At 41.1% G+C, this 25256-nt stretch overlaps 1 protein-coding gene across 1 annotated transcript in view; it reads left to right on the top strand.

Moving 5' to 3' along the window:
* MAP2K5 (mitogen-activated protein kinase kinase 5) overlaps window positions 1-25256 on the top strand; it is a 122334-nt gene that overhangs the window by 93006 nt on the left and 4072 nt on the right. Inside the window, exons 20-21 of the mRNA XM_010017853.1 lie at window positions 8948-9009; window positions 11344-11389. Coding sequence (XP_010016155.1) covers window positions 8948-9009; window positions 11344-11389 — 108 coding nt within the window. The remainder of the gene's footprint in view (window positions 1-8947; window positions 9010-11343; window positions 11390-25256) is intronic.

The raw sequence follows: 25256 nt of genomic DNA on the forward strand, positions 1-25256 counted from the left end.
CAGGAATCCAAAAGTTAACAGTCTGGTCATTCATAATTATTAATTCATAGGATTTATTGATGACTGAACTAGTTCAGAGGTTGCTTCTGTGTTAACCTGTGTTAGTTTCCTCAAACTCTGTACAGTGGAATAAAATCTGCCCGTGGGAGTTTTTAGGTACTCTGCAGAGATGAGATTTTTGGAGCTAAGTCATAGATGTATGAGAGATGTAGCAGGTCACTTTGGCAGTTTAAAATGCCTGCTTGTTCGTTTTCTAGGACTTAAATTTACTTGCAGAAATTCTGCAGAATGAGTAAGTGATTTGAGAAGCAGGATGATCTGACAAAAACGTAGGCATGGTTCTTCTCAAACCACAGTAAACTCTGCCTGACTCCTTTTTTTGCTATATTATAGGCCTTTTAATGGCATTGGTTCTGGGATTATTTTTTGATGGCAGAATTAGCGAGGAGCATGTGTGAATAGGATACAAGCTTGCCAGGACCTTTATTTTTTAACATGTGGTAACTTATGAGGAAACCTGATCCAGCTACAAATAAGACACGCTCATTTAAGCAATGGTCCTAATCGTAGCAGCATCTCCCACCATAAGACTCCTGCTTCTAGTCCAGAGATGAGGGTATACGAGTTGTTAGCGCAGTTCATCCTGCATCACAGCCGGCAATAAAGGCAGTCTGCTGTTATTTGGGAGCTGAGAGTCATTTAATATTCTAACACTCAACTTAGTTTGTCTCCGACTCATCGATACGTTGTATGGGAAGCACTGAGCAGTGCAAGATGAACCCCATTAGGAAGGTCCCTTCCAACTGGAACCATTTTATGATTTTACAAGATCCCAAAAGAACAAACCTGGCAGCTCTGTGGTTTTCAGCATGTCTGCATCCCATCCTTTCCATCCCATGATTTTTGGCCTTAGAAGTGTCTGCTCTGCATCCGGAGAAGATTGGATGGACAGCACTGGCAGCATGTAATGCATCCAGTAGGCAGTCCTGACTTGAGCAACTCCTTTAAATCTTCCTTAAGCTTTTCAGGGCTATTTTCTTTGACCTTTATTTAGTTAGAATATCCCTTCCAGGAAAGTAATTATTGCCAGCCCCTTGGGTGGTTGCTGTAAACCCAGTTTTGCTATATTGGAGCAGTTGTGGTTAAAAGTGCTGTAGTTAAGCATCAGCTCTAGATTCTAATCCTTTCTTCTTCAGAATCTGAAATGAATGAATTTTGCTTTCAAAGTTTCCATAGCTTGTCTCAGTGTAATAGTGGCGTTGCTTTGGGCTTTTATGTTTTTAAACAGTATTGAATTAGAGAGAAAAAGAACTCTATTTTTGTCCATCGCTTTTAGTTAAAGTATTGTATTATTCCAATGACATTGGAAGCTTGAGGAGTGAGGACGGTCAAGAGCAAATCCTATTTTTACAAATAGGAGGCAGCGTTGGGAACCGTGCCTGTTTTGATGAGTCAGGCAGAAATGTGAAAGAAAAATTAATTAGTTGTACTCATCCTTTCTCTGATCGCTTCCTAAGTAAGTAGTGAGAAGCTTTCCATGAGTTTCTTGAGCATTTCTGTTAAGTGCCCCCACAGAGATACTCGGTCTCACAAGACTGCAGTTTAATCTAGCTCAAGGACTTTACAAACTCCACAAATCAAAGACCTCTTTTTTTGTTCTCTTTAAATTTGTACTCTAGAAACATTTAGCAGCATCAGTTAATGCTGGTGTAGTGTTAATGTTGAGCTATGAGGCATTTCAGTGTCAATCTTCACATTTGCTTATGGAAAAAATAACTTGGACTTAATACATGTATCCTATTAGTTGGGTTTATTCCCTTCTTTTTTTATACCTGGTTAAATGTATCCCTGTATTTATTGCTGTGGCATAGCCTTAAAAATTCACAGGACGCTCAGCTTGATCAAATAACACGATGAAGATTGTTGCCTCTCAAGTGCTGAATTTCCTGACCTTGTCCATCAGGGACAAGCCACATTTTGCTATTTCTATAAATGAAGTAGAAAACTCCAAAGGCTCAGAATGAAGCAAGACTATTTTTTTTTCTTGAGGAATTTCTCTTTAGAGTCTCAGATATCAATTTAAATGTATGAACAGCTATAGTTAACCCTGAAAATTCCCAGAGTTTTGCAGATTTCCATGTAAGAAAAGCTCGTGTTAGGATATACACACATGTGTGCACATGTGGATGCAAACCCACTATAATTTGTCCCATGCTAAGTTGTTTTAGGGTATACTTTTATTGAGACAGAAACTGTGACCTTACTAGTGTGTGAGATTGAGAGACTTATATAGGAACAAGGTAAAACCACAGGTAGGAATTGCTGAATAATTACCTTTAGACCAACCTGAGCAAGAACCTTCCCAAGAGGGCAAGCTCATTTAATGGTTCCTAAAACTCAATCTTGTGGATGTCAATGGTCATGCTTGATTATTTGCAGCAGTGTTTTATGAAAAAGCAGTAAAAATGCATTGGGAGTGTACAGAGGAAGAAAAAAGGGAACAACAAATGGTTTTAGTTTTTCAATTGAGTCCCTTTGGTGTGAACAGGTAGAGGCTACGTTTCATGCTGCTGTGCCTTAGCTCTCTGAAATGTGCGAATGTGTGTGTATCTACCCAAAACACTGCTGTGCTCTGCTGCCTTATGATCGACAAGAGACCAGCAACGAGAGGAAAAAATTCTTATGTTTGTTTTAGAGAAAAAGCAATTACAGTTACGGTTAAAGGATTAACCTGTTTTTTCCAGTTACCTGTTCCCTTATATGGAGGGCCCTTTGGAGAGCCACACTAACAAGTGCAAAGCTTAGGGAGAGGGAGAAAATGTCATGTCATCCACTCTAGATTATTCCTGATGTTAATTACACTCTTCTGCTTCTTTCTTTCCTTCTTCTGGGCTCTGAAAAACATCCCTCGGTAGCAAGCACTGCAGAAGGGACAACAAATAGCCCCAAGTATCTACTGACTTAGACTTACCTAACCAGGAATGTCTGCGTGTGTTTGGTATGATGTAGGTTACACATATAAAAGGTTTTCAAGAACTTGGGGAGCAGGTAGTGCTGCTGAGAGAATAGCTGGTTCTCACATGATTTGAGGTGTTAAAGGTAGGCTGAGTGTTTTGGTGGATAAAACACTGGCCTTTCGACCTTGGTTCCCGTCCAGCTAGAGATCTGGAAATAAATGAGTTTACTGCTGACACTCCAATCCCAGCAGACAAAACTTCACACCAAAATGCCCCCACGTATAATTTGTCACATTTGGCATCTGCTACTAAGAAAAGAGCAAGAAGTGACCTGGCACAGAGATGTAATCATCTTTCACCTTCCTGCGGGGGGTGGGAGCGTAACAGGGACAATCCAGAAATGCTTTCAAGTCTGGGCCTCTGAGCCACCTCCAGACATCACCATCTTCTGCAAACTTGTTACTGGTAAGAAATCACCTGCATTAGGTTTGTGCAAGGCTTTTGAAGTAGATAGAAAGTTAGAAATGGATTTAGTTTGTTTTGTTTTATTTAGGAATGCTGTGAAAGTAAGTTGTCCTTGGAGGAGTAAATCTGAACATGTACAGTGTTGTAATTTGCTGGTCTCATTGAAACAGCTCAGTAACTGCATTTATTACATGTAATTGCACCTGGCAGCATTTCTGGTGCATCTAAAACTTAAGTTTGCCTGGGAAAAGAAAAAATTACTATCTGGCCACGAAGTAAAATTCAGCTACTGGATAAAAATAAGTGTGTTCTTTGAAAGCTTTAGTAAAAGAAGAGCTGGAATAATGAAAACTCTTTAGTCCTAGAGATTTTTTAGGCTGAAGTGATAAGCCAGAAATGCTTTGTAAAGCACACGCATTATTTATTAAATACTGGCATTTCAGCATCAATGGCCAAGTTGCAGAATAGGAGTATCTGCCCAGAGGAGATGATAATTTCAAAGACAGGGTGTGCTGGGGAAACCCAGAGGAGAGAGGAACTGAAGTTTGGTTGCTGGGTTCTGCTAACTTCCCTCTTGTGGCCATAGAGCCATAGGACCATGGCATTTCCTTCTGCACAAGCGTTTCACTGAGGAGCAAGTATTGCAAAATAGCAGTAGCTGTGGGGAATGGGAAAATTTAACCCTTCACAGAGACGGAGTCAGCAAATGAGGAGAGGGTGTAAACCTATTTGTACCGAGTGTGGGATCTACTGAGAATACCAGCCTCTGTAGGACGAACACAGGTTTGATTTTAACACATAGCTGGGGGCTTTGCTGTTGCCTTCTTGAAGGTTTTAGGTAGAAAGCAGTGTTGGCTGATTTTCCTGTTGTAGGGAGATGGTGGCTTTCCCTTTGTTCAGAAAGGATGTGGTGATAAATCTCAGCCTTCAAGTAGCTTCGAGAAAATATTTCACGCTCAAGAAATTGTCTGTTGGGGTAAGACCTCTGAAGGTGCATGTCAAGTGCGGGATGCTTTTGGTGTACGTTGTCAGTCAAGAACTACTCCCATATTTCATTGACATAAGAACGCTTCCAAAGAAAGCAGTTCAGAGCTGTATTTTGTTGAATTTGCTTCTTGAATTTGTCCAGGTAAACCTCAGAGCTGCACAGAAAAGAGGGGAAAGGCCCCTTATCCATATTTATTTGTGGACTTGCTGGACATTATTTATTTCCTGAGCTTCAGTAGTATCTCTGCTATGGCTCTTCCTAGTGAGAGCAAACAGATCGGGAGACATTTTGAGTAACAGGGTTGAGAAGTAGGTGAGGAGAATGCTCGGACCTGTAATTCAAGCTCTTATTGCATAGGTTGTAAAGGATTAGTTGGCTTCTGGACACACTATTAGATGCTTCAGTCGTCCTTTGTTCAGATCTGTGAAGGAAAAAAAAGGAAGAATCAGATAATAATGTTATCACCCCCTTCAAAAGAGAGGGCTTTTGGAGGGATTGCCTCAGTAGTCTCATTCTCAGGTCTTCATTTAGATAATGTGACTTCCCCTAACTCCATGGAAGTCAATAAGGTTTAAACTAGAGCCTTGGCACTCTATAAATTAAATATCAGGAGCAGTGTTTGAAGTTTAAAGCCTTCCCTCCTCCTGCTAGCTCAGATTTTCTGCTGCTGTGCTTTTTTCTTTATGCCTGAACACCTTGCTGACAAGTGCTAATAACAAAATGCCAAGAGAGGGTCCAGTCGGAGTTACCACACATTAAACATTCTGAACTTGTCCTTTTGCTCATAGATTGTGCATAATTAATAATTAAACGGTTTCAGTTGTAATGGGTTGACCTTCTTGAACTGTTCATTATTCACAAGGCAAAGGCATCACTCAAACTTTTTTCCTATTGCCCTTCCCCATTCTCACCGTGTGTGCACAGTTCAGCTGGTTTTGAGAAATCAGAGCCTGTTCTGGTCTTCTCCTGCAGCAGATCCCAGTGATGGAAACATTGCTTGGACGCTTAGAGAAATAGCTAGTCTTGGGAGTATGCTGGGGATGATGCAAGAGGCCAACAGTACATTGACCTTTAAAACCATTTGTGTCTTTACTGCCATTTTAGCAGCATCCCAGTATACAGGGCTTCATGATATTGGTTAAAAGATAGGGCATTGAACAAAAATGAAAGAACCATTTCCCAGGTTTAAAATGAGTATACCTGTTCCTTACTCCTTCAGAATCTTGGGTTCCTTCTTTATTTGCCTCTATAGGGTGATTTCATGGTGCAGGTGGGTAAAATAAGGCAGGCCATTGGAGTGCAGCTGGACCGTTCCCTACAGTTACATCAAATGGGAGTGTATTGCATCACACAAGTGGTGTAGGCTTGGTAGAGATGCATATATTTGCTTTATTTCTTCCTATTTTCATCTCTTTGAGTGCCAGCTGAAGTCCAGGGAATTTAAGGGTACAAAGTAGGGTGTATTTATTTAGTGTTGTTTTGGAAATCTTGGCTTTATGTCTGATAGAACATTGTGATGCTCAAATTACAGAGGTAGCAGTAGCAGCACTTTCTCTCGTTAGAAATAGCTCTTAACTACAAAATACTCTCAGTTTTCTACTACTCAAATGATCTTGCATAGAACAATATCAGAAATTGAAATACTTTGATCACTGGTTTCCCTGGGCAAATACCAAATGATGTTTAGTCTTTCCAACTAAGGTAAAATGCAGCTTTTCAGTATTCACCTCTGGAAGCAGTTGAGGATCTGTACTTTTCTGGTTCAGCTAAATCCCAAACCTGCCTCCTTCTCCCCTATCTTACATGTGCTCTAAAGTAACAACTGGCTCATATTTACAGGAGTGAGATTTAAGTTTTTTATGTCCCCTGATCTTTTTGCCCTCAAAAACACTTGCCAGCAAGTATTCCTTGAGATGGATGCACTCTCCCAAAGGCTTTCTATTTTTCAAGCAAATAGCCAATGAGTTTGTGAGCGCCCAGTCTAAAATCCTTGGGAGACTGTATAAAAGCATATAGTTTTCATACTGAGATCCAGTTTGTGTTCATCTCCACTCAGACACAATCCCTTCTGGAGCTCCTGAGAGCAAACCAGCCAGGGCATGGCCATGACTCACAGGTCTACAGCAGAAGAGAGTAGGCCTGGATGGGGTTGACATACCTGCATTGTACAGAAAAATGTGGGCCTCCCAAGCAAATTATATAATATTTAACATTTACTTTCATCCAGGTGATTTTTTTCTTGCGTGCTTATGGAGGAGCACATCATCTCCTGGCTGTGCTGCAGTACGGGAGCTGTGTGGTCACGGCATTAATCCTGACGCTGGAGCAAGTTCTTCCCTTGGCTGCACATACCCTGATGCCAGCTTAGCCTGGGAGAGCCAAGCTGGTGGCTTTAGAGCAGTTCATCAGCTTCTCCTCTCCACTCATAATGAAGTTTCACTCTATTATGGGTTCCTCATCTCTTTGTGATTGCAGAAATTATCACCTCCCAAATGAGTGTGAAGCGCCGGCTGCCTGTCCTGCTCCCCAGCATGGACTGAGCCGAGCTGGCAGCCCCGTCACAGGACGCCTCTGATGAGCTCCTCACTTGCATTTTACTTAAAATAAACAGTGGGGGTGGGTTGCTGGGCAGAGCCGGTTCCCCGGGGAATGAGCTCTGTTGGCTGCACAACATGATGTGTAATCTATGCCCAGAGTATTTCCTACCTGCTCTCTTGGAGTCCATCCCACCTGGAGAAGCGGCTTTTGTCACTTCAGGTGCAAACCCAGCTCTGCTGGACAAGGGAGAACGATGCGGAGAGGTGAAACCTGCATGGCTCCACACCGTAAAAGCAAGCCTGACATTTTGCTCTGCATTTACTGCATTAACGTGAATAATTTCCATACACAGTTCTTTGAAGTGGAGAAAGTTTAATTGCAGTGCTTATTTCCTTGTGTTCCTTCCACTCTCCAGTGGAAACCTTCCTATATTGATGTCATTTATAAGTTGAGAAACAATAACCTCTCTCTCACCAGGTCTGAAGTTCAAAGAGGATTTGGGCATGTTCTATCAAACACTCCTTGTATTTAATAGAAGTCTTTGAAAATTGTAAAGCAATTTTGGCTTCTCCTTTTACTCTTCAGTTATTTTTGATTTAATTGTATTTTCCAGCAGTTTCCCATTGTTTGAATTGGAAACAAAGCCTTAATAAGAGTTCTAGTTAATTTTCTGTCTTGTAATTACCGATCTCATTTTTCTGATAATTGGCCACAGCAATTATATGTATATTTACTAATCACATAGGAGGCTCTGCAGTTGTGTCTATCTGCCACCATTGATAATGGCACACACATTGCAGAGGTGCTTTTATCATCTTCTTTTTTCCACTACATCAAAGCTATTTCCTCGCATTCTCAATAATGAATACATGCATGCATTTGACACAGTTGTGTGCTAGAGAAATTGTTTGGCTCCCACCAAATGCTGCACGCTCTGAGTTTCTTGCCTGCAGCGCTGGAAGGTTGTATGTAATGATATATTGCTCATCCAAATGGCCAAAGCACTCCAAAGCACAGTGAGATTAAAATAAGTCATTCCTTTGTTAATTTAAATAGGTGCATGTATCATACTTTGCAGGGTACTTTGTGTAGGGATGTCAGAGAGGAAAAAAGACGCCGAAAGGTATTTTTAATAGCAAATGAGAATAGATGAGAATGGAGTCATTTGCAGCTGCCTGTTTTATGTGGCTCTCTTGTTCCAACTGTAGGTCTAATGAGATGACACTGTTAAAGTACTCTGCAGTGTAATTTCATTACATCCTGAGCTGTTACACTATAAACACAGTGGAGCTCTCTGTCATTCTTGGAAAAACTCCTAAATTCGTAAAGCCCTTCTTTGCAAATGGTGATGTTGTTTGTTCCCTGTTTGTAATTTTGTTTTTTCTTGTGCTCTTAATCTATTTTTCTGTTGTTCTTTTATAAATACCAGGGAGTTATTTTCTGCCCCTACGCTGGCAAGTCCTGCTTTTGGGGATTTTCCCCTTCTTAAAAATTCTGTCACCTTTTAAATCTAGCCCAGACAGCATATGAGGACAGCCTCTAAAATGAATAAGTGTAAATAAACATGAGTGTAAATAAATAGCGAATGCAGTGAAAGAAACAAAGGTCAACACAAGAATAATTTCACAGCTCTTTGTTAATTACAAGACCATTTGTGTGTTACTTAAATAATCATTAATTTCTCATTTACACTTTCCCTCCCTTCCTTTTTACCCTGTGGCTATCATTGTCCTTTTTTCACCTCCCCTCAGTGTCTTTCCACATGTTTTTACCCATTGTGTAATACTCATTAGTTGAAATTCAGTGTTTTATAACACATTCTCAGAAGAATTTGTACCTTTCTGCCTCATATTCTCTGTGTGAAAAGGGGGCTTCGTCGCTTCCTTGGGGGGTTTATTTTCCCTTTCTTTTTTGGTTTTGTTGTCACCGTTATATTACTCTCCTAAAAAAATTATCTTCTCTCCTTCTGACTCTGCTTCTTGTTTCAATCCAATCGCAGGAATCACCCGTCCTTCCAGCCGGGGAGTTCTCTGAGCCATTTGTACACTTCATCACTCAATGGTAAGCTCAGTTTGCAAACATGCCATGCCCTCAATGTAAATGATACATGCCATTAACTCCGCAGCTCTGCGAGACCTTATGGCTTTCCTTGCATCCTTTCTGAGAGGAGAGGGACTTGGGGGCCTTGGGCAGATGGGGCAGCAAAGCTAAGCAAACTGTTTAAATTATGTAAACGTTATTTACACAAAGGGTCGTAAAAGTACTTACAAGGGGTTTTTTCCTGTTTTAATAAACCCGCCCTCAATGTGGGTGCAGTCTTGTGCGCCGAGACTCGGAAGGATTCATCCGGGGGTAAGAAAGCCACAAAGACTCACGTCTATAATATCATTATTCAGGGCTTTTAAAAATATAAAATTGCCTCCATATTTAGAAAGATGAGCAGCCTCCAAGAACGCGTTAGCTTTCCAGTAAGTAATTCTTACAGAGAGTTGTATTTTAAAACACACCACTGGGTATATTTTCTTTGCTTAAAACTGAAGAGTTCATTGAAAACCTTTTGAATTAAAGGAGGACTGGGGAGAGGAGGAATTTGTGGAATAACAAATACGGTTGTTGAGTGACCAAAGAATATAAATTTTGAGGGTGAGCTATGCTAAAGAAACAAAGTGAAGGGAAAATCCTTTCTTAACTATTGCATCCCCCCGCTACCCCAAAACCCCTCAAAAAAGGGGGAGTGAGAGGGGAGCAGACATTTGTGTGTGGCAGAAAAAACAAGCTTGAATTCTTCAAAAATACGACGTGTTAGATGGAGAAGCATCCCTTCTGCAAACACGAGCTTCCAGGGCTGGATGCTCAGCTGCGCTAAATCAGATGGAGCCATCTCAGTGTGTCACGCTGGGAGCTGCAGCCCTGTGGATGAGAGGGAATCCTGCTGCAGGGATGTGTCCTCATAGCCCTCGGCCCTGTGTAGAACTATAGGTCAGGCTTTGAGGCACTTCTAGGTTCTCTGTGCCAGAGCCACGGTGGCAAAAGTCGCCTAATAACATTGAATTTTGAATATATAACATAGAAAGTACCTCTCAGGACTGATGTAGTGGGTAACAATACAGGCACAAAAAGCAGTCTGATGATCGGTTAATTAAAGCAACTAAATAATTAAACTTCATGTAACATAGGCCTCCGTTTTCAATAGTTTCAGTTTACAAAGAGCAACACGATTTGCAGGGTTCTGCAGCACAGCTAACTGGTGTGTGCGATGTGGAGGTCTGTGCTTTTTATCCTTGCAAAACAAATTGATGACAGACTGTTCTCAAAAAAACCCCAACCCCATTCTCAGTGAGGCAGAGGGAGGGATAACCTATGTTAAAATTTCCACAGATGTCAAACTGAAGCATAACTGATGGTGGCTAATAGCCTTGTTTTCCCTGGGGACGCAGCTACTTTGGACTGTCAGATTAGAACTGCTCCCAACCTACTCGTCAGACAGCTCGTGTTATTTGCTAATGCTGCATTATTTGAGGGGCTTCTAGTTGTTTGAAGGGGAGGTAAATTGTGCTGTTAATCCTCCAATGTACAGTACAGATTTTAGATGCACTGTTATATTGGCTGTATTTTTTAATGGGAGGCATTACTGTTTAAAAATAAAGTGAATAAGAGGAAACTATATTTAAGCAATCAATTCTGGATACGTATTAGAGATGTCAAGTGAACGGTGTATCAGACTTTATGCTGGTTATGCCATAAAGACTGGCTGTTTGGATGTAATCCAATTAGTCAGTAGGCAGCTCCTGATGGTCACCTCTGTGCCACGTTATTGTGTTCCTTCATGCAGCTAAGCACAGCCTTCAATAGCTAATTGCACCTGTTGCACAGAAAACTAGGACTATTTGGATGAGAAACATGATCTTATAAACAGGTTAATGCTGTGTAATGAACTATCACCCTGCAGTGTAATGGAAATAAATGTGAAAAAATTAAGGTAGAAACCCCAGGGTATTGTGCATGCTCCTGAAGCTGTTTAGTGTTAAGAGTTAAATTTCCCACCTGTTTGTGTAATACTTGGCATTGAGCTATGTAATAATCCCTGGCAAAATGAGAATCAGTTTACTGTGCCTTCTAAGCTGACTGCTTTTCAATGATCTCTATATTTACACACTTTCATGGTCACAAACAGTGTAGATCACTACATCCCTTAAGGGAGGGATGGAAGGGAATGAACAAATCCATTAACATTTTGGCCACTGTTAGGACCCCTGTGTTCTGTTGGCACGTGATGAGGTTAAGAAATACATGGAAATTCTTCACTCTGTGTTAAAAGAGGAGATCTTCAATATTTAAGCAAGTAGAATAAATGAGTGGTGGTTTATATATAAACATTTTGTTTTATACACACAGCATGAAAAAGCAACCAAAGGAAAGGCCAGCACCTGAAGATTTAATGGTAAGTGAAACTTCAGAGCCCCTCAATATGTGTTTGTCTGTGAATACTCTTTATTCATGTATAGAGAAGTGTGTCTGTTCTTCTCTGCATTTTTCTTCATTTACAAATTTAGATCGAAACTCTTCTTGGCTTGTGCAGTAATTACATACTTACAGGGAACACACAAACCAGAGGTGAAATGATGATGATTCCATTGATGAGTATCTTGCTGTTATCTTTGTTGTGGCCAAAGCTTCACTTGTGATGTGGGGAGTTAATAGAGAACTTTCACAGCCAGTGTCAAGGTTCAGTCAAAACCATTTTGATGCTTAATACACCAGGTTTTTTCAGTTTGTATGTCCAGGGACTACAGCTTAATGTAGGTCAGTCTTTGTCATCATTTGCCAGTCTTAACCTTTCAAAATCAGAAGATTGAAAACAGAGGATATGGTCAAAGTAGTCTTTCTTTTTCTAATGAAATGCAGGAGCCACTGTTTTCACTTACATTCATGTAAAATGAAATCAGATCGGCTGCAGAAGATTGGGTTAATAAGTAGCTTTGGTCTGTTGGTAGAAGGGCTCTCGGTGGTGGAATCTGAGCTCAGAGACCACTTCTTTGGCTTGCCATTGTCTTTTTTTCTTTCAGTAAAGCAATAATAGGGCACACGCTCTCCGGCTGGTCCCTTGTGGCTGCGCATTTAGTGCAGAGTGCTGTTTTGATTGGTTTTAAGCAGCTACAAAAATACTATATCAAACAAAATATTTACAGTAACTTATATTGCAGGTACGAGTTGTGGGCCCCTCTGACTCCCATCAAATATCTTTGATTTTAAATATTTAGTTACTTTTCCTTATACTCTGCCTTTCCTGCAACTTGGAGGCTTATGTAAAATCATCAGAATTTCTGTGCGTTAAATATCTAGGAATAATTTAACAGGTTTTAACAAGAGAAGGACACGTTGGCATCATCTCATTTCCTGTTTACATGCTGCAAACTGCATATAGAGTAAACAAGTGTTTCTATTGCAGCTATTCTCTAGTTAAAGGCTAATCTCTGAAGATGCCCTGGAGCAGGTATCTCACAACCCAGACTAGTCTCAATTTAGATCCTGGTTAGTAAAGTATTTAACTGTGAATCTCATTTTAAGGATATTAACTTCAGTAGATCTACATTTGAAGTTAGGCACCACTTAAATACCTCAGTAAAATGAGGCCTTAAAGTTTATCAGAGCCCCTCCACTTGGTGATGGTGTGTGTGTCATACGAAAGGCTCCCACTGCCTTATTTTGTCTTTTTTATTAACTTTTGATGGTTGGGAAATTCTTGCAGTTAGTCACATCTGAGAAAACTTGGAACAGGTTCTAGAGATGTAGACACATTTACCTTGTGCACTATTATGCTATGGCTGGATAGCTTAGCTATTAAAACAACGGAATAGGGTTTCATAAAACCTATATCTGTTTGTAAATGCCTGTTTCAGTGATGCAAGAGGCCTGCCACTTATAAATAAAACATCTGCAGATCGCACATACCCCCATAAGTATATATGTATGTTTGTAAGCAATAACACCACTCCAGGGTGTAGAGTCATAAACATGAGGCCAAAGGGTGAGTGCCTGCAGTACCAGGGAAGTGCACAGATTTATCTTTACAACTACATGCCCTGGAGTGTGCTAGTCCCCTTTAAAGGAGGTATTTTGTAAAATAATTTTGAATTTGTAGCAGCTTGGGGGGGAGGGCAAAAAATCCCTTCCTACTTTTTAAACAAAATCTTTTGTTTAATGCATTTTCCCCCTCGTGCTACTTTCTATTCAATTATAAATGAACTTGCAACTACAAGTATTAAAGCATGAGATAGAGCACTGCTGAAATGAAGAAGTGACCCAGTCCTTGCCTGGAATGTGGCTGGCCCTCATACGCTGCCCTAAATTCCCTCCTGATGGGCTCAGAGCACCCTGTGCTTTGCTGTTACACTCGCTGTTAGCTCAAGCAGTTGCTCTCCAGTCAAGCCCTTTGCCTTCTTACACTTACCCACTCTTGTCAAGGAGCACTTCATGTATATATGCATATGAGTTTTATAAATTAGCATATGTCTATATACAGACAGCATATCTGTACATATATATATATATATATAATTTACCGTACTTTATTGGAAAACAGGGCCAGAACAAAAGCTACTAAATACCCTCTGAAATGTAGAATTGCTCACCACAATTAGAATCCTTTTAATTCCATGTCATCCGTTTCTGAAACCTCTGGTGTCATTCATAGCATCTCTCTTCTAACTATAGGAGTGGATAGAGTGATGCAGGTACCGTCAGTGAAATCCTCATCAAGGTCAGTTTACTCTTGATTTAAACGAGAGCAGGATTTCACCTTGTTCATTGGGTTTTAGGGAATTTTTTTATGTAGAAGAAATGTACTAGCAAGGGTGAAAGGTGTAACCCATAATCATTGTTAGCTTCTGACAAAACAGTGGAGCACAGGCTTTCCCCCCTGTGGACATTACCCATCCTGGAAGTAACTATTTTGTAACCAATTTAGTATAATTAAAGACTGAAAGCAAAATGAAGGGAACAGAACATCAATCTTTTTCTACTCTCCTGATACTCTGTGAACTGTTAAATGCATTTTAAGAGCCGACTCACAATACCTGGAGTGCCAGATTGGCAACTCCAGTGAAGTCGTGGGGTTACAGCAGGGATGGATTTACCCTATCATGTTAGGAAGCCCTTTTTTTCTTTATGGAAGTTGCAGCACATTTTGTCAGAAAATAGGGCTAAAGCCAAGGCTGTATGAAATTCCTGCATAAAGTCAGGTTTCTATTACCATAGATACTCCTGTGCGAGTGAACACCAAATTCCCTTAATAGCTGGCATAAATCAGGTTCCTGTATTCAGTCGGTCACTATGCCCTTTCTTCCATATACCCATCCACAAAACAAGATAGAACATCAGTTATTAATTAGTAATAATCAATTATTTAATTGTTTTCAAGTATTTCTGATGAATAGACTGGTTCCACAGGAGCAAAACCAAAATAATTTCAACAAGCAATGGGGAAAATTGTCCATCCAGGGAAAGGAACGATCTTTATAATTCACCAGTGGTTATTCTGACCCTTGTGCTTACAGTGTCTGCTCTTTTGTCTCCAGTTTGTTCCCTCTTAAGAAAAGGAAGGCATACAGTCAATTAAATTGGACATACGCCTGTTTCAGCACCAGGGAAGACTGCACAACATCTTAGCACATTCCTCTATCTCTCTTCTCTCTTCTTCCAACAAAGAAAATCTCAACAATTCTTCTGTATATTTTATTTTTTCCCCCCTTGAACTTCCAGTTTTCATCTAAACCACAGTGTTTCCTGGTATCACAAGCCTGGCTCCCAGGGAAATGCAGACATACGTGTATATTTAGCAATTGGGATGTAGAGGTGAGGTTTAAACTCCTGCTCGTGCAGAGTGTACGGGTAGGCATCTGCGGGCTGGTTTGGCTCATGAAGCTGTGGATCTGACTGTATTTACGGTATTTTTCAGCAGCTTTCCATTCTAAGCTCTATTTAATGGAATCTATGCATAGTAAGTAATCAGGTCAGAGAGAAGCAACATCCCCTGTTTGAGATCAATCGCTGGCTAATACTTTATCTAGGCCACTTTATTATTTCATGCTGATTCCATTCCCATTCTCCTCCTCCTTTGTAGCATGCACTTCAGCTGTGGTAAAAGTACGTATCGCATACATATTAAAAACATATACCCATTCTATCTGTATGTAAATGTGTGAGACACAGCTGGATATTGCAGGAGTTTGATTTACTAATAGTTATTATCTGTTCTAGCTGTTCAGAGGCAAAGAGAGTTTCAGAAAACAAGCTAGCGCAGAAATTGCCTTTATGATATCACTATCCTGCTTTGGTAATTGTTTAAAATCTCTTCTTTAGCTGCAAGCTTGGCCTTTTATTTTGCAGATTGCAGGAGCTTTTCAGAAAGCCAGCAGAATTGTTGAAGTCTCTTGTTGAGTTTTTTTGGTAGTACAGCATTGAACTCTACCATGCTACACATGGCAGTTTAAATGAAAGCAATTTACTTAAATAAATGGTATTTGAAATACCAAACGTCAGGCATGTAGCAGTCACTCTGTTATGCTTTTCCGTGGATACATAAAAGTCCAATCTTTAGGATGCTGGTTGGTTTTCTCAAGGAGAATATTGGGCAGGGAGAGGCAATGTTTTTGGCCAAGAATCCCGTCACCTTCTGCACTTGATTGCTTTTGCACAGATCTAATAATTTTTGTTCAAGTCTCCAGATTTCAAACACAACTACTACCTTTCTCTTTCTAAAATTTAAATTACTGATGTTTTTTATGTTGGTGTTTCATTAGTTTAGAAGATTGAATGATAAATTGTTCGTAATCTGTGTGACCTGCTGGAAAACATGATATTGTTCTTTGGGGTTTTTATTTCAATGTCTCCTTTATTAGCTACAGTGGGCTTTTTTTTTTTCCAGATAGATCATTTATTTCTGTGTTTAAATATATTAAGATATGTGTCAAGATATTATAGATTCTCAAAAATAGAAATCAAAAATGCAAAGCTCTTAAGTAGCTATATGTTAAATAGTTGTATTCTATAGAGTCTAGGCAATAGCACTTCTTACTGGGTAGATCTAAACTTGTTTGCAGCTCGCTGTGTTAAACCATTGTTTGTAGCTCTTAGGAAATACTTCTATGGTTTAAACAAACAAGTGGAGGATCAGCATAATCCTGCCTGGGTTTTCATATAAACCCTCAGAATAAAGCCAATAAAATACCTCCACTTAGGTTTGTCAATATGGGATTTCCCCCAGCAGGTAATTTGGTTTTTGCATTATAGCAGTGGCATCACTGAGTAGCTGAGATGACTGTACAGGTTGGGGTTTTTGTTGGTGTTAACTTTTGGGCAAGACCAGAGAGTCATCTGCAGTCTGCTTTTCACAATCACATCCCGTAAATCTTGTGAAGACAGCTTTACAGATCAATGTTTTCTGTCTGCACCTGTCTAGATTTTGATGCATCATTGCTGGATTACAGTGAGCTAAGAATTTTACCTCTCTGCCTACAATCATTAGGGCTGTTTTTATCTCTACTGTTGCAGGATCTCCTATCAGCGATGATTTGTCCAGCATAAAATCATCCGTGCTTGGACCCATGATGGATAGATCTGCTTGCAAACATTTAGACTCCTCTGTCACAATGATCCTAGTTATTCACCCCATGACAAGGAGAAATTCTGACAGACACCAAAAAACACATGCCAGATGTGAAGGAAAGGGCTTCTGATTTCCCAAGGAAAAAATGTACGGAGCCAAGTATTTTAGCTGTTGTAAATATAGAGTCGTAGAATTGTTTAGGCTGAAGGAAAAGACCTTTAAGATCATAAAATCCAACCATTAAATATCTGATAAATATTATACTGTATCTTCAGTCTATCAATTGAGACATACAGCAGACAAGGAGTTCCGGATCAAATCCTGGATACATTGGAGACAATGACAATATTTATATTGACTACACTGATGTTAGGATTTCACACCAGGGCTCAGGATGTGTTTGCTAGTGTGTGTTCTTTATCTTCCTAGCTCAGGGTAGCTTAAGAATTGGAGAAAAAAACATGTATTCTTTCAAGTGGCTGCATTGCTCAACCTATTCCCCACTCAGTGGGAATGGGGAAAGGTGGGTTATGGATCTTTCCCTCTGTCTTCCAAAAAAAAAAAGAAGCTGGCTCTGTCCTTAGGGGTATGATTTGTTCTTCATCACTTGAGAAATCAGCTCTAGAGATGGAGAAATACATTCTATCAGTGTCACTAAATCCAGCAATTACAGAAGACTAAGACTGTGACAAGGTTAACTTGAGCGTGTGAAGAGTTTGAAGGTGTTACGCTCATCCACTGCCTTCTGCAGTCCCTTGCTCATACAACCACTGACTGCTTACCACAAATGTGAACATCTGACTTTCTAACATGCCCTAAAGCTGCACAATATACTAGCGCTTCCCAGTGAAATGAAGAAAGAGCGAGCTTGAGTTGGCTCAAAAAAGTGTAGAAAATCTAAGGAAATTGGGCAAAAACAAATTGGCAACAGTTTAGGGTGATACAGTTAATATTTTTGGTTATTTGGGTCTCCTGGGCTTTGCAGTTTAATTTGAGCAAATGTTTCACTTGGCGCTTCTGGTTGTTCTGTAGTTCTCCAGGCAGAGAGGCAAATATTTACATCTCACTCATTTTGGTAGCAGAATTGCAAATCTTTCCATTATGATACATTGAGAAGTTGTGCATTTGCCTTTGTATTTTTATGTTGGCTGTCTTCCCTCTGTGTGTATTTTTTTAATCTGTAAGAAGTTCCAAAATTAGTACTGTGTCTTTAATTCCCAGAATTCTGTCCTTCCTGTTCATTCCTGATTCATCAAGGAATTTGCTCTGAGAGGCAACTGTTGAAATCTGTGTGCGGTGTTTATTTGTAGCATGAAACTGGAATTGAAAATTCATTCAAACACGCTGCATAGATTAAAACTGCTGGCATTTGTGTAGTACCAGCTACTTGTGGGTCTGTATCCCGATTAGCTCCTGCAGTATTAAACAAGAGTAATAATTGCCTATGAATAAGCGGAGTATAAAGCAGGAGATAGAGATATGGCTTCTTAGTGACCTGCGTGCTTTATGCCTCAAATCCCTTAATCAGATTTGTGCCGGTTGATTCTTGCATCCGCAGAAATTCAGCTGGAGGATCAGGGCCTAAAGTAGTAAAAAATCAATTAATACCACTTTCTAATTTGTGTGGTTGACAAAAAAAAAGCCCGCATATAAATAGGGGACATTTTTCTACTTAAGAAGGGCCACACTGAAAGATTTTTAATTGGATTTTCATTGTGATTGACAGCAGTTGATTATGACAGTAACTTTATTTGGCTGGACTGTTATAGCCCTCTTGTTCAGGGTGGGTTTTTTCCCCCCCATCAAAGCTCTTCTTTATCCGCAGAATTCCCGGTGGAGCAGCAGTGCCTGTGAAAGAGCCTTTTAGCACCTTTGTTGCAGCCATCCCTGGTGATGATTGGGCCCAGCTGGTAGCAGATCAGAAAATGTGCCTTTCACAAAGAGGTTGCATCTCCCTTCTCCCTTGTTTCAATAATTTTAAGAGCCCCAGAAACCTGTTGAGGATTAGAAGTAGCTTTAGATGTGAAATGAGTGTTAAGTATTAGTAATCGGGAGATTAGGGCCCCGGGGACAATGGGAGATAAACAACTGCAATTAAGGCAAATCTGCCAGAGTAAACAAAATTTAGCAGAAACAGATGCCCTAACCATTTTGGGGGATTGATTGGAGGGCACCGAGGAATCGATTTTTGTCTTGTTTACACTTCCCAAACCCCTGTAATAAACTGGGGAGGCTGAATATTTCATACAGCCTGATTTTAGTTAATTTTTTTCCAGCTCCTCACAGTAGGTTTGCTCTCTTCTAACAGTGACCAGGCCCGACTTTATTCAGCATTCACAGGGAGCAGCTAATTGTCTATGAAGGGCCCCTGTGTTTAAATGGGCTTGACAGGAATTTAAATTTTGTTTCAATCAACCTCTGTGCTCACAGTCTGCTCCAGTTTCTAATTTTTAAATTAAACATGATGGGTTTTTTTCTCTTTCTCTCTTCTTTAAGCTGTGGCCTGTCCTCCGGAGCCGGCTGCTCACACTCCCATCCCGCGGCACGGGAATGTGCACGGTTATTAAGGCTGTAACAGCAAAGCACGACGAGTCGCAGCCGTGGAAAAGTTCATTGTCCCATAAATGTGCATCTGCCTGTTTGGGTTTAATGGGAGACGCTGGGGTAAATGCTTAGCTGGTGTAAATCAGGATGGTTACACTGGGGTCTGCCTGCACGGCTGGAGGGAGACAGGGTTTCCACACAGGAAAGGCTCCCGGTAGGGAACGGTGGCATTAAAATACAAGTCTGAGAATGGAAATGGTTTTCGTGGCCTCGGTCGTTTGTTCAGTGACCTTGTGAGAGATTCAGAGGGATTTTTTATGGGTTTTTTTCCAAGCCAACTAGAGGTGATGTATTTTGCTGCCTTCTCTGTGTTTTCAGCAGGGCTCCGTGTGTTTATTCAGGTGTCGTTTCATACCTGTGCTTTTTCTGCTCCTGAAATGGGATTGATTTGACAGTGTGTTCATATTTGATCATTAGCACTTGCTCTATTTGGTCTTTTCACTAATCCTGGCAAACATGGGGGTATTATTTTGCACTAGATGCAGTCGGTGTTTAGGCATGTCTTGCAATGTGATTGTAGGGAGCACTTTTAAAACCAACTTGCTCATTTGCAGGAACTTCATCATTAAATGCTAGCGAAGTGCAGGCTGTTTCATTCTCCCTTTTTGCTTCCAACCAGATCACTTTCCAGGTTTTTTAGTTTTGTTAATTGTTATTTGTGGTGTGTGAGCACACATGCGTATGCACACAGCATTTTCTGCTCCAAGGTTTGGGTGAAAAACATTTAGGAGATTGTTTCAGTTTACTTCAGCTTAGTGATGTTTTTCTTCTTCCTTGTCAGTAGAAACCAGTTTCTCAAACCTTGGAAAAAACAACTGTTTTCTCCACCCTTCTTCCCTAGTCCAGGGGAACCTGTTGTCCCTATTTGAAGGAAATACTGTATCAGCTTTTAATGTCTGACTTAGCTCTGTTTGGTGTCAATGAGACCAGTCCTGTGCTTCCATGAGGAATGAGTTGAATATGTTTCTGCAGGTGCATCTCCATTAACATTAGCTTTCAGGTCAGGTTGCCTTTTGGTGTGAATCTCCTGCTCTTTCAAAGGTACCACTTTTTCATTCTCATCACAGACAGGTCTTAAAGCTCATGAATCGATTTCAAATTAAACCAAACTAGGAAGTGTGCTCTAGGCACACACCTAATGAGCTCCAGCTACTAATGGGTGCTGTGTCTGCAGTCCAGACCAGAGCTGGTCAAAAGTAAAACCTCTTCCATCCCTGAAACGTTGCACCAACCATTTCACGCGGCGGATCTGCTTCTGTTGTCAACAGCTTGCAAATATTGACATACTCCTCTCAGCCTTGGGCCACTCTCTCTATTCCTCTTCTACAGCTCTTCTTAACCTCAGCAGCACTTGCAAAAGCAAACTCCAATTATATTTTGGTTGCCTTAGTTTTTTTTAAGAGTCATCACGAAAAGAATACCTTTGCTGGGAGTTAGCTCATTTTGTCAGCTAAGCACCAAGAGCCATGCCAAGGACAGCTATCAGTTTAACAGCAAATATCAAAAGCAAAACTGCTGTGGAAAGAATGATCTGCAGATGGGCAAATAGACTCCTCTGTGCCACAGCCAAAACCAAAACTGTGTAGTAAATTTGAGACTACTCTAGGCCACAGAAAGAGAACAGGAAAAATCAGACACATCCATGTATGCACCCAGGCACAGCCTGCGGTAAGAGGGGACTGAGTTGTTTGAAGGCAGGTCCATTCTACAGAGTGGAGCTGCACTGATTCCTCATGATCTGACCTGGAAAAAGAATCCCTCTTGACCCTGAGTCTTGTGATGAGCTGCCAGCCTGGACACATCAGTCAAGTGCACAAGGGATTTCTGAAACTGTTTTTAGGGCCACCGGCACATCGTTTGGCTGCAGCCAATGCCCAGATCTGTATTGCTGTTTAGAAATGGGAATTGAGGAATGTGTGGACGGTTCATCTTCAGGTTTTCAGGTTTAAGTTAAGCTCTTCCTCTTGGTCCATCCATATGCTTGTGCACTGCCATCATTTAAAGACAAATTCTGTACATTGCAGCAGAATTTTGACACCTCAACAAAATTACTAAACCAGCCAAAAATCACTTAAAATCAACTTTGTCATATAAGTAGTAAAAGTGCATTGGTAGAAGTTAATCTACAAATAGATGATAATAATAAACAACCACATAAAAGGAATCCTTCTCCAAAAAAAAAAAAAAAAGGTAAACAAGAACTACAGCTCCAAGACTTCGCCACTCGGTCGTGTTATCCATTTATCTTTGCTTAATACATTTTGTATCATCTTTTCACTGTCTTAAATATCATCAGAGGGATAAAATCATTAGCGTGCTAATCTGGATAGCCATAGTTCTAACACTGACCTAGGCTAATCTGCCTTTGCAATTTCAAGAACTATGTTTGACTCCTCTGAAAGTAACCTTAAATTGTAGTCTTGTAAGAATTCAAGAGCTGTATCCTTCACTCCTTCTCCTAATGAGGTTATGACCAAATGCTCATTATAATTGCTTTAGACTCCTTTTAATTTTCAAGCTTATTAATCATAAGAAGAGTTATTTAAAATTGCATAAATTAATCTTAGATTAAAAGCCCATCAAAGCCTCGAAACAATTAAGAATAAGTAGGATTTCCCTGGGGCAGCAAGTTTTATTTTAATAGTGTAGTCAGGTGGATATCAGAACATTGAAGTATGGTAGTGATTAATGTATGCAAAATTTAAATGTGAGTTTTTAAATGGCAAATCTAAATCACATATTGACCTAACTGTAGGCTTTAACTGCATTGTCTGTCATATATTTAAACTGTTTAGTAATCAGCATTTTAATTACAGTGTATGTTAGGGAGGCCGTGCAACAAACAAAACTCACCACTTCCCGCCACTCTGCGTGGAACTGTTTAGCAGGCTGGGGCTGTGCCATTATCTGCACAGCGTAAGGAATGAGGAAACAGAGCAGAAACTTCAAGGGGACTAAAGCTACTTGATTTTTGCTTATGGATGTGTTCTTGTCCCTCCTTCATCTCCACCCAGAAGACGCCACTGATCGATGTGGCTTTGCCCTCTTTGCTGCCCTCACCTTTCTCTTAGTGGTGCCCAAGCTGGCAGAAGCTACAGGTTATGTCCTCCTGGAGATGGGAAATGCTATGAAAATACTATTTTCTGAGTGCTTTTGTCTTCTGACCCTGGGGGTCCTTGTGACAGCAGCTTTGCAGGCTCCTGAAGACTTCGTGAAGCACCGAAGACCTATTAAAGTGTCTTTGGCCCCTGCTATGGGCGATTTCACTCCAGCAGCCAGCTGAGAACAGGCTCTCAGGGATGCTGAGACCAAGCACAGCGAGAGGCAGTCCTTGCCCTGAATAGTCGCTGTTCTGGGGATAGGAACTGGGAGAGAGAACTGGGCCAGTAACACTTGGTCCCAGATCAAACACAGCCATACAAGTATGTAGGAAAAGCTGGTACTTTATGGTTAAACTTACTGTGATTTGACTTATTTGGGGACATTGCTGCAGGTGGAGGAGAGAAGGAGGCTTCATTTCTGGAGGAGAGTGTCTCTCAAAGTAAGGATTGACCTTGCTGTAGCTTAGGAACTGGCTACATGTTTTCCCAGTCAGTACTGTTCCAAAAGACTTCAGGAGCTCACCCTTTCCTTTAAAGGATTGCCTCCCATGGTCAAAACACATCCTAAGATTGCAAAAGGAAACCAAGAGATACAACAGCCAGGTCACAGTTAAATAGCATCTTGCAGGATCTTTTCACCTCTGTGTATATTCCACATCTCCATGGATTGATGTGAGCATTTGAAGCCTTCAGATTTTTCACCCCACTGAAGCCTTAGAAGCAAGTGATGGAGGGAAGCCTGCTGCATGGAGCAGCCCCTGAGGAGGACTCTGACACCTTCTGTGCCTGTGAATTAACAATGTTTTGGGAGTCTGCAATGGAGTATTGGCCTGAGGATTCCTCGCTGCTATTCCTGGCTGTGGGAGCAGAAATCGGCCTTGTGGATAGCTAGCACAGATAATTAGAACAGCATTTAGTTTGGCTTGTCCTTGGAGGCAGGAGCTCTAGATGTAAAATCCTCCACTACCGGAGGCAGTCGTAGAGTGATGAAATCTTGCACATGCTGAGGTCAGTGGAGGGGGACATGGGGTCAGTCTAGGGTAGTTTGGGTTAGTCAGCACTTTGTGTTTCCAGGCATCCCAGGAAATTAGCACAGCTCCAGAGCCGAGATGTGTATTTGTCCTTTTGGAGCTTCAACTTCTGTTCCCATTAAACATGTGAATGGGCAAGAATTTCCCCTCGAGTATGTGCCCTCAGTTAATTACAAGAGCTGTAAATAGCATAGACACATAAGTAGCAATGGGAGAACTAGTTGGGATAACTGTGGTGCACCATTTTACAGCCAAGTTCTGTCTTTCCAGAATCATTCTATTCTTGAAAGGTGCCCCAGTGCTCAGAGGTGCCATGTTTTGTGCAGGAAAAACTGTGTAGATGCATCTGATGCACCATCGTGACATTCAGTGCTGCAACACAGTGACGTGCCATTTCTATACTACCTAATAAACCGCTGCATTGGCTTTTCCTTCTCCCCTTCAAAAAATACCATCAAAATCACATGTAAAGCAGAGAGTGAGCTCCCCTTAAAGCAGCCTGTAGCTATCAGTAATATTTATTTTCTGTATTTGTTTTAAGCCTGTGAAGACTGTGGTTTCCTCCATACTGTCCTGATGGAGCCCTGACCAGCAAGCGTGCAATGCCCCTAGCCCTAATGTGCCATTAATGATAGGTTAATGTACAGTATAATGTTTTTTGGACTATGGGTTCATTACACTTCTGAGTGCAAGGTCCTTCTGCAGAACGCCCAAGGTCCCATTGCATTATATCATGCAATAAAAACACCCTTTTCGTATCACACGCTAATAAACTGTATTTGAAATGCTGTCTAAGGGCACTGCCATTGTCTTCATAGTCTGTGGCTGCAACAGTTGGGATCTTTTTATTATGGTTTTTGTTATGCTGAATTCAAATTTTTAAATGAAATACACAGTTTGTCTGTGCCTCTTTGTAATAAATGGAGCACAGGCCTTTAACTGCACAGTCTGGGAGGATTCCTGTAAAAGGGAACATTAAAAGCATGGCACTTGCAACCAACCGCAGTGCTGCTTGTTTCCTAACTTACCTTGTGTAAGCATGAGGCCTTTTATTGTCATTTCTAATTTGCTGGGTGTTGTGGTTACGTTTGGGTGTCGTGTAGTCAGAGGGGAGACTGAGATGAGCTCTTAGGCAGAAGTTCTTCCCCGTGAGGGTGCTGAGGCGCTGGCACAGGGTGCCCAGGGAACCGTCCTGTGGTTCAACTGTAAGAAAGCCAAGGGCAAGTTTGATGGACTCACTCTCACTGTGTTATAGTGCTGTGTCCCAGGGGGACTTCAGTCTCCCCTGGACAGTTCAGCCATGCTCCTACCAGCAGTGGCTGTGAGCAGATCTGGAGCACAGCTGCATGTGGGAGCTCGGTGCTGGAAAAGGCCCGTGGGTCTGTGTCCTGCTGAGGATGCGATGTAAAATCTGTTGCAATAAGCTCTGGGTGGGTTATTATAAGAAATGAAGATATCTGAGGCCAGTTGGAGAAAGCCATGAAAGCAAATTGCTAAATTTTAAGGGTAGGTAAAATTACGGAACTTTTACCCTTGAATAATGGCAATTTAATTGACTGGGCTAAGTGATTGATGGCTTGTGAGCAATGAGTTTGAATTACCAGGGCTGTGTGTTCAGGGGGGCACTGCCCTTTTAATTTCATGTCAGATATTTAAATGATTTACATCACCCTCTGTGAGGTGCTCCCCTCTGAAAGAGTTAACCTGTCTGGTGGGACACTGCAGCATGAGAAATGTACCCTTTATCAAGAGAACGAGATGAGACAAGTTCATTTAAAAAGCCTGGTTTGTCATTGTTTATCTAATTTTCAGGGTTGACACACAAAATTAGGCTGGCTGACACTCACTCTGGGGCTATCCCTGGCCCTGTCCTGCCTGACCTTTTCAGCTCCAAGGTGCTGTGTGCTCACTGGTGGACGCTTCCCATCGGATGCAGAAACCGCTGTGGAGCTGTGGATCCTGCGG

This window comes from Nestor notabilis, unplaced genomic scaffold (assembly GCF_000696875.1).
Source record: "Nestor notabilis isolate BGI_N333 unplaced genomic scaffold, ASM69687v1 scaffold17837, whole genome shotgun sequence".
NCBI classification, from domain to species: Eukaryota; Metazoa; Chordata; class Aves; order Psittaciformes; family Psittacidae; genus Nestor; species Nestor notabilis.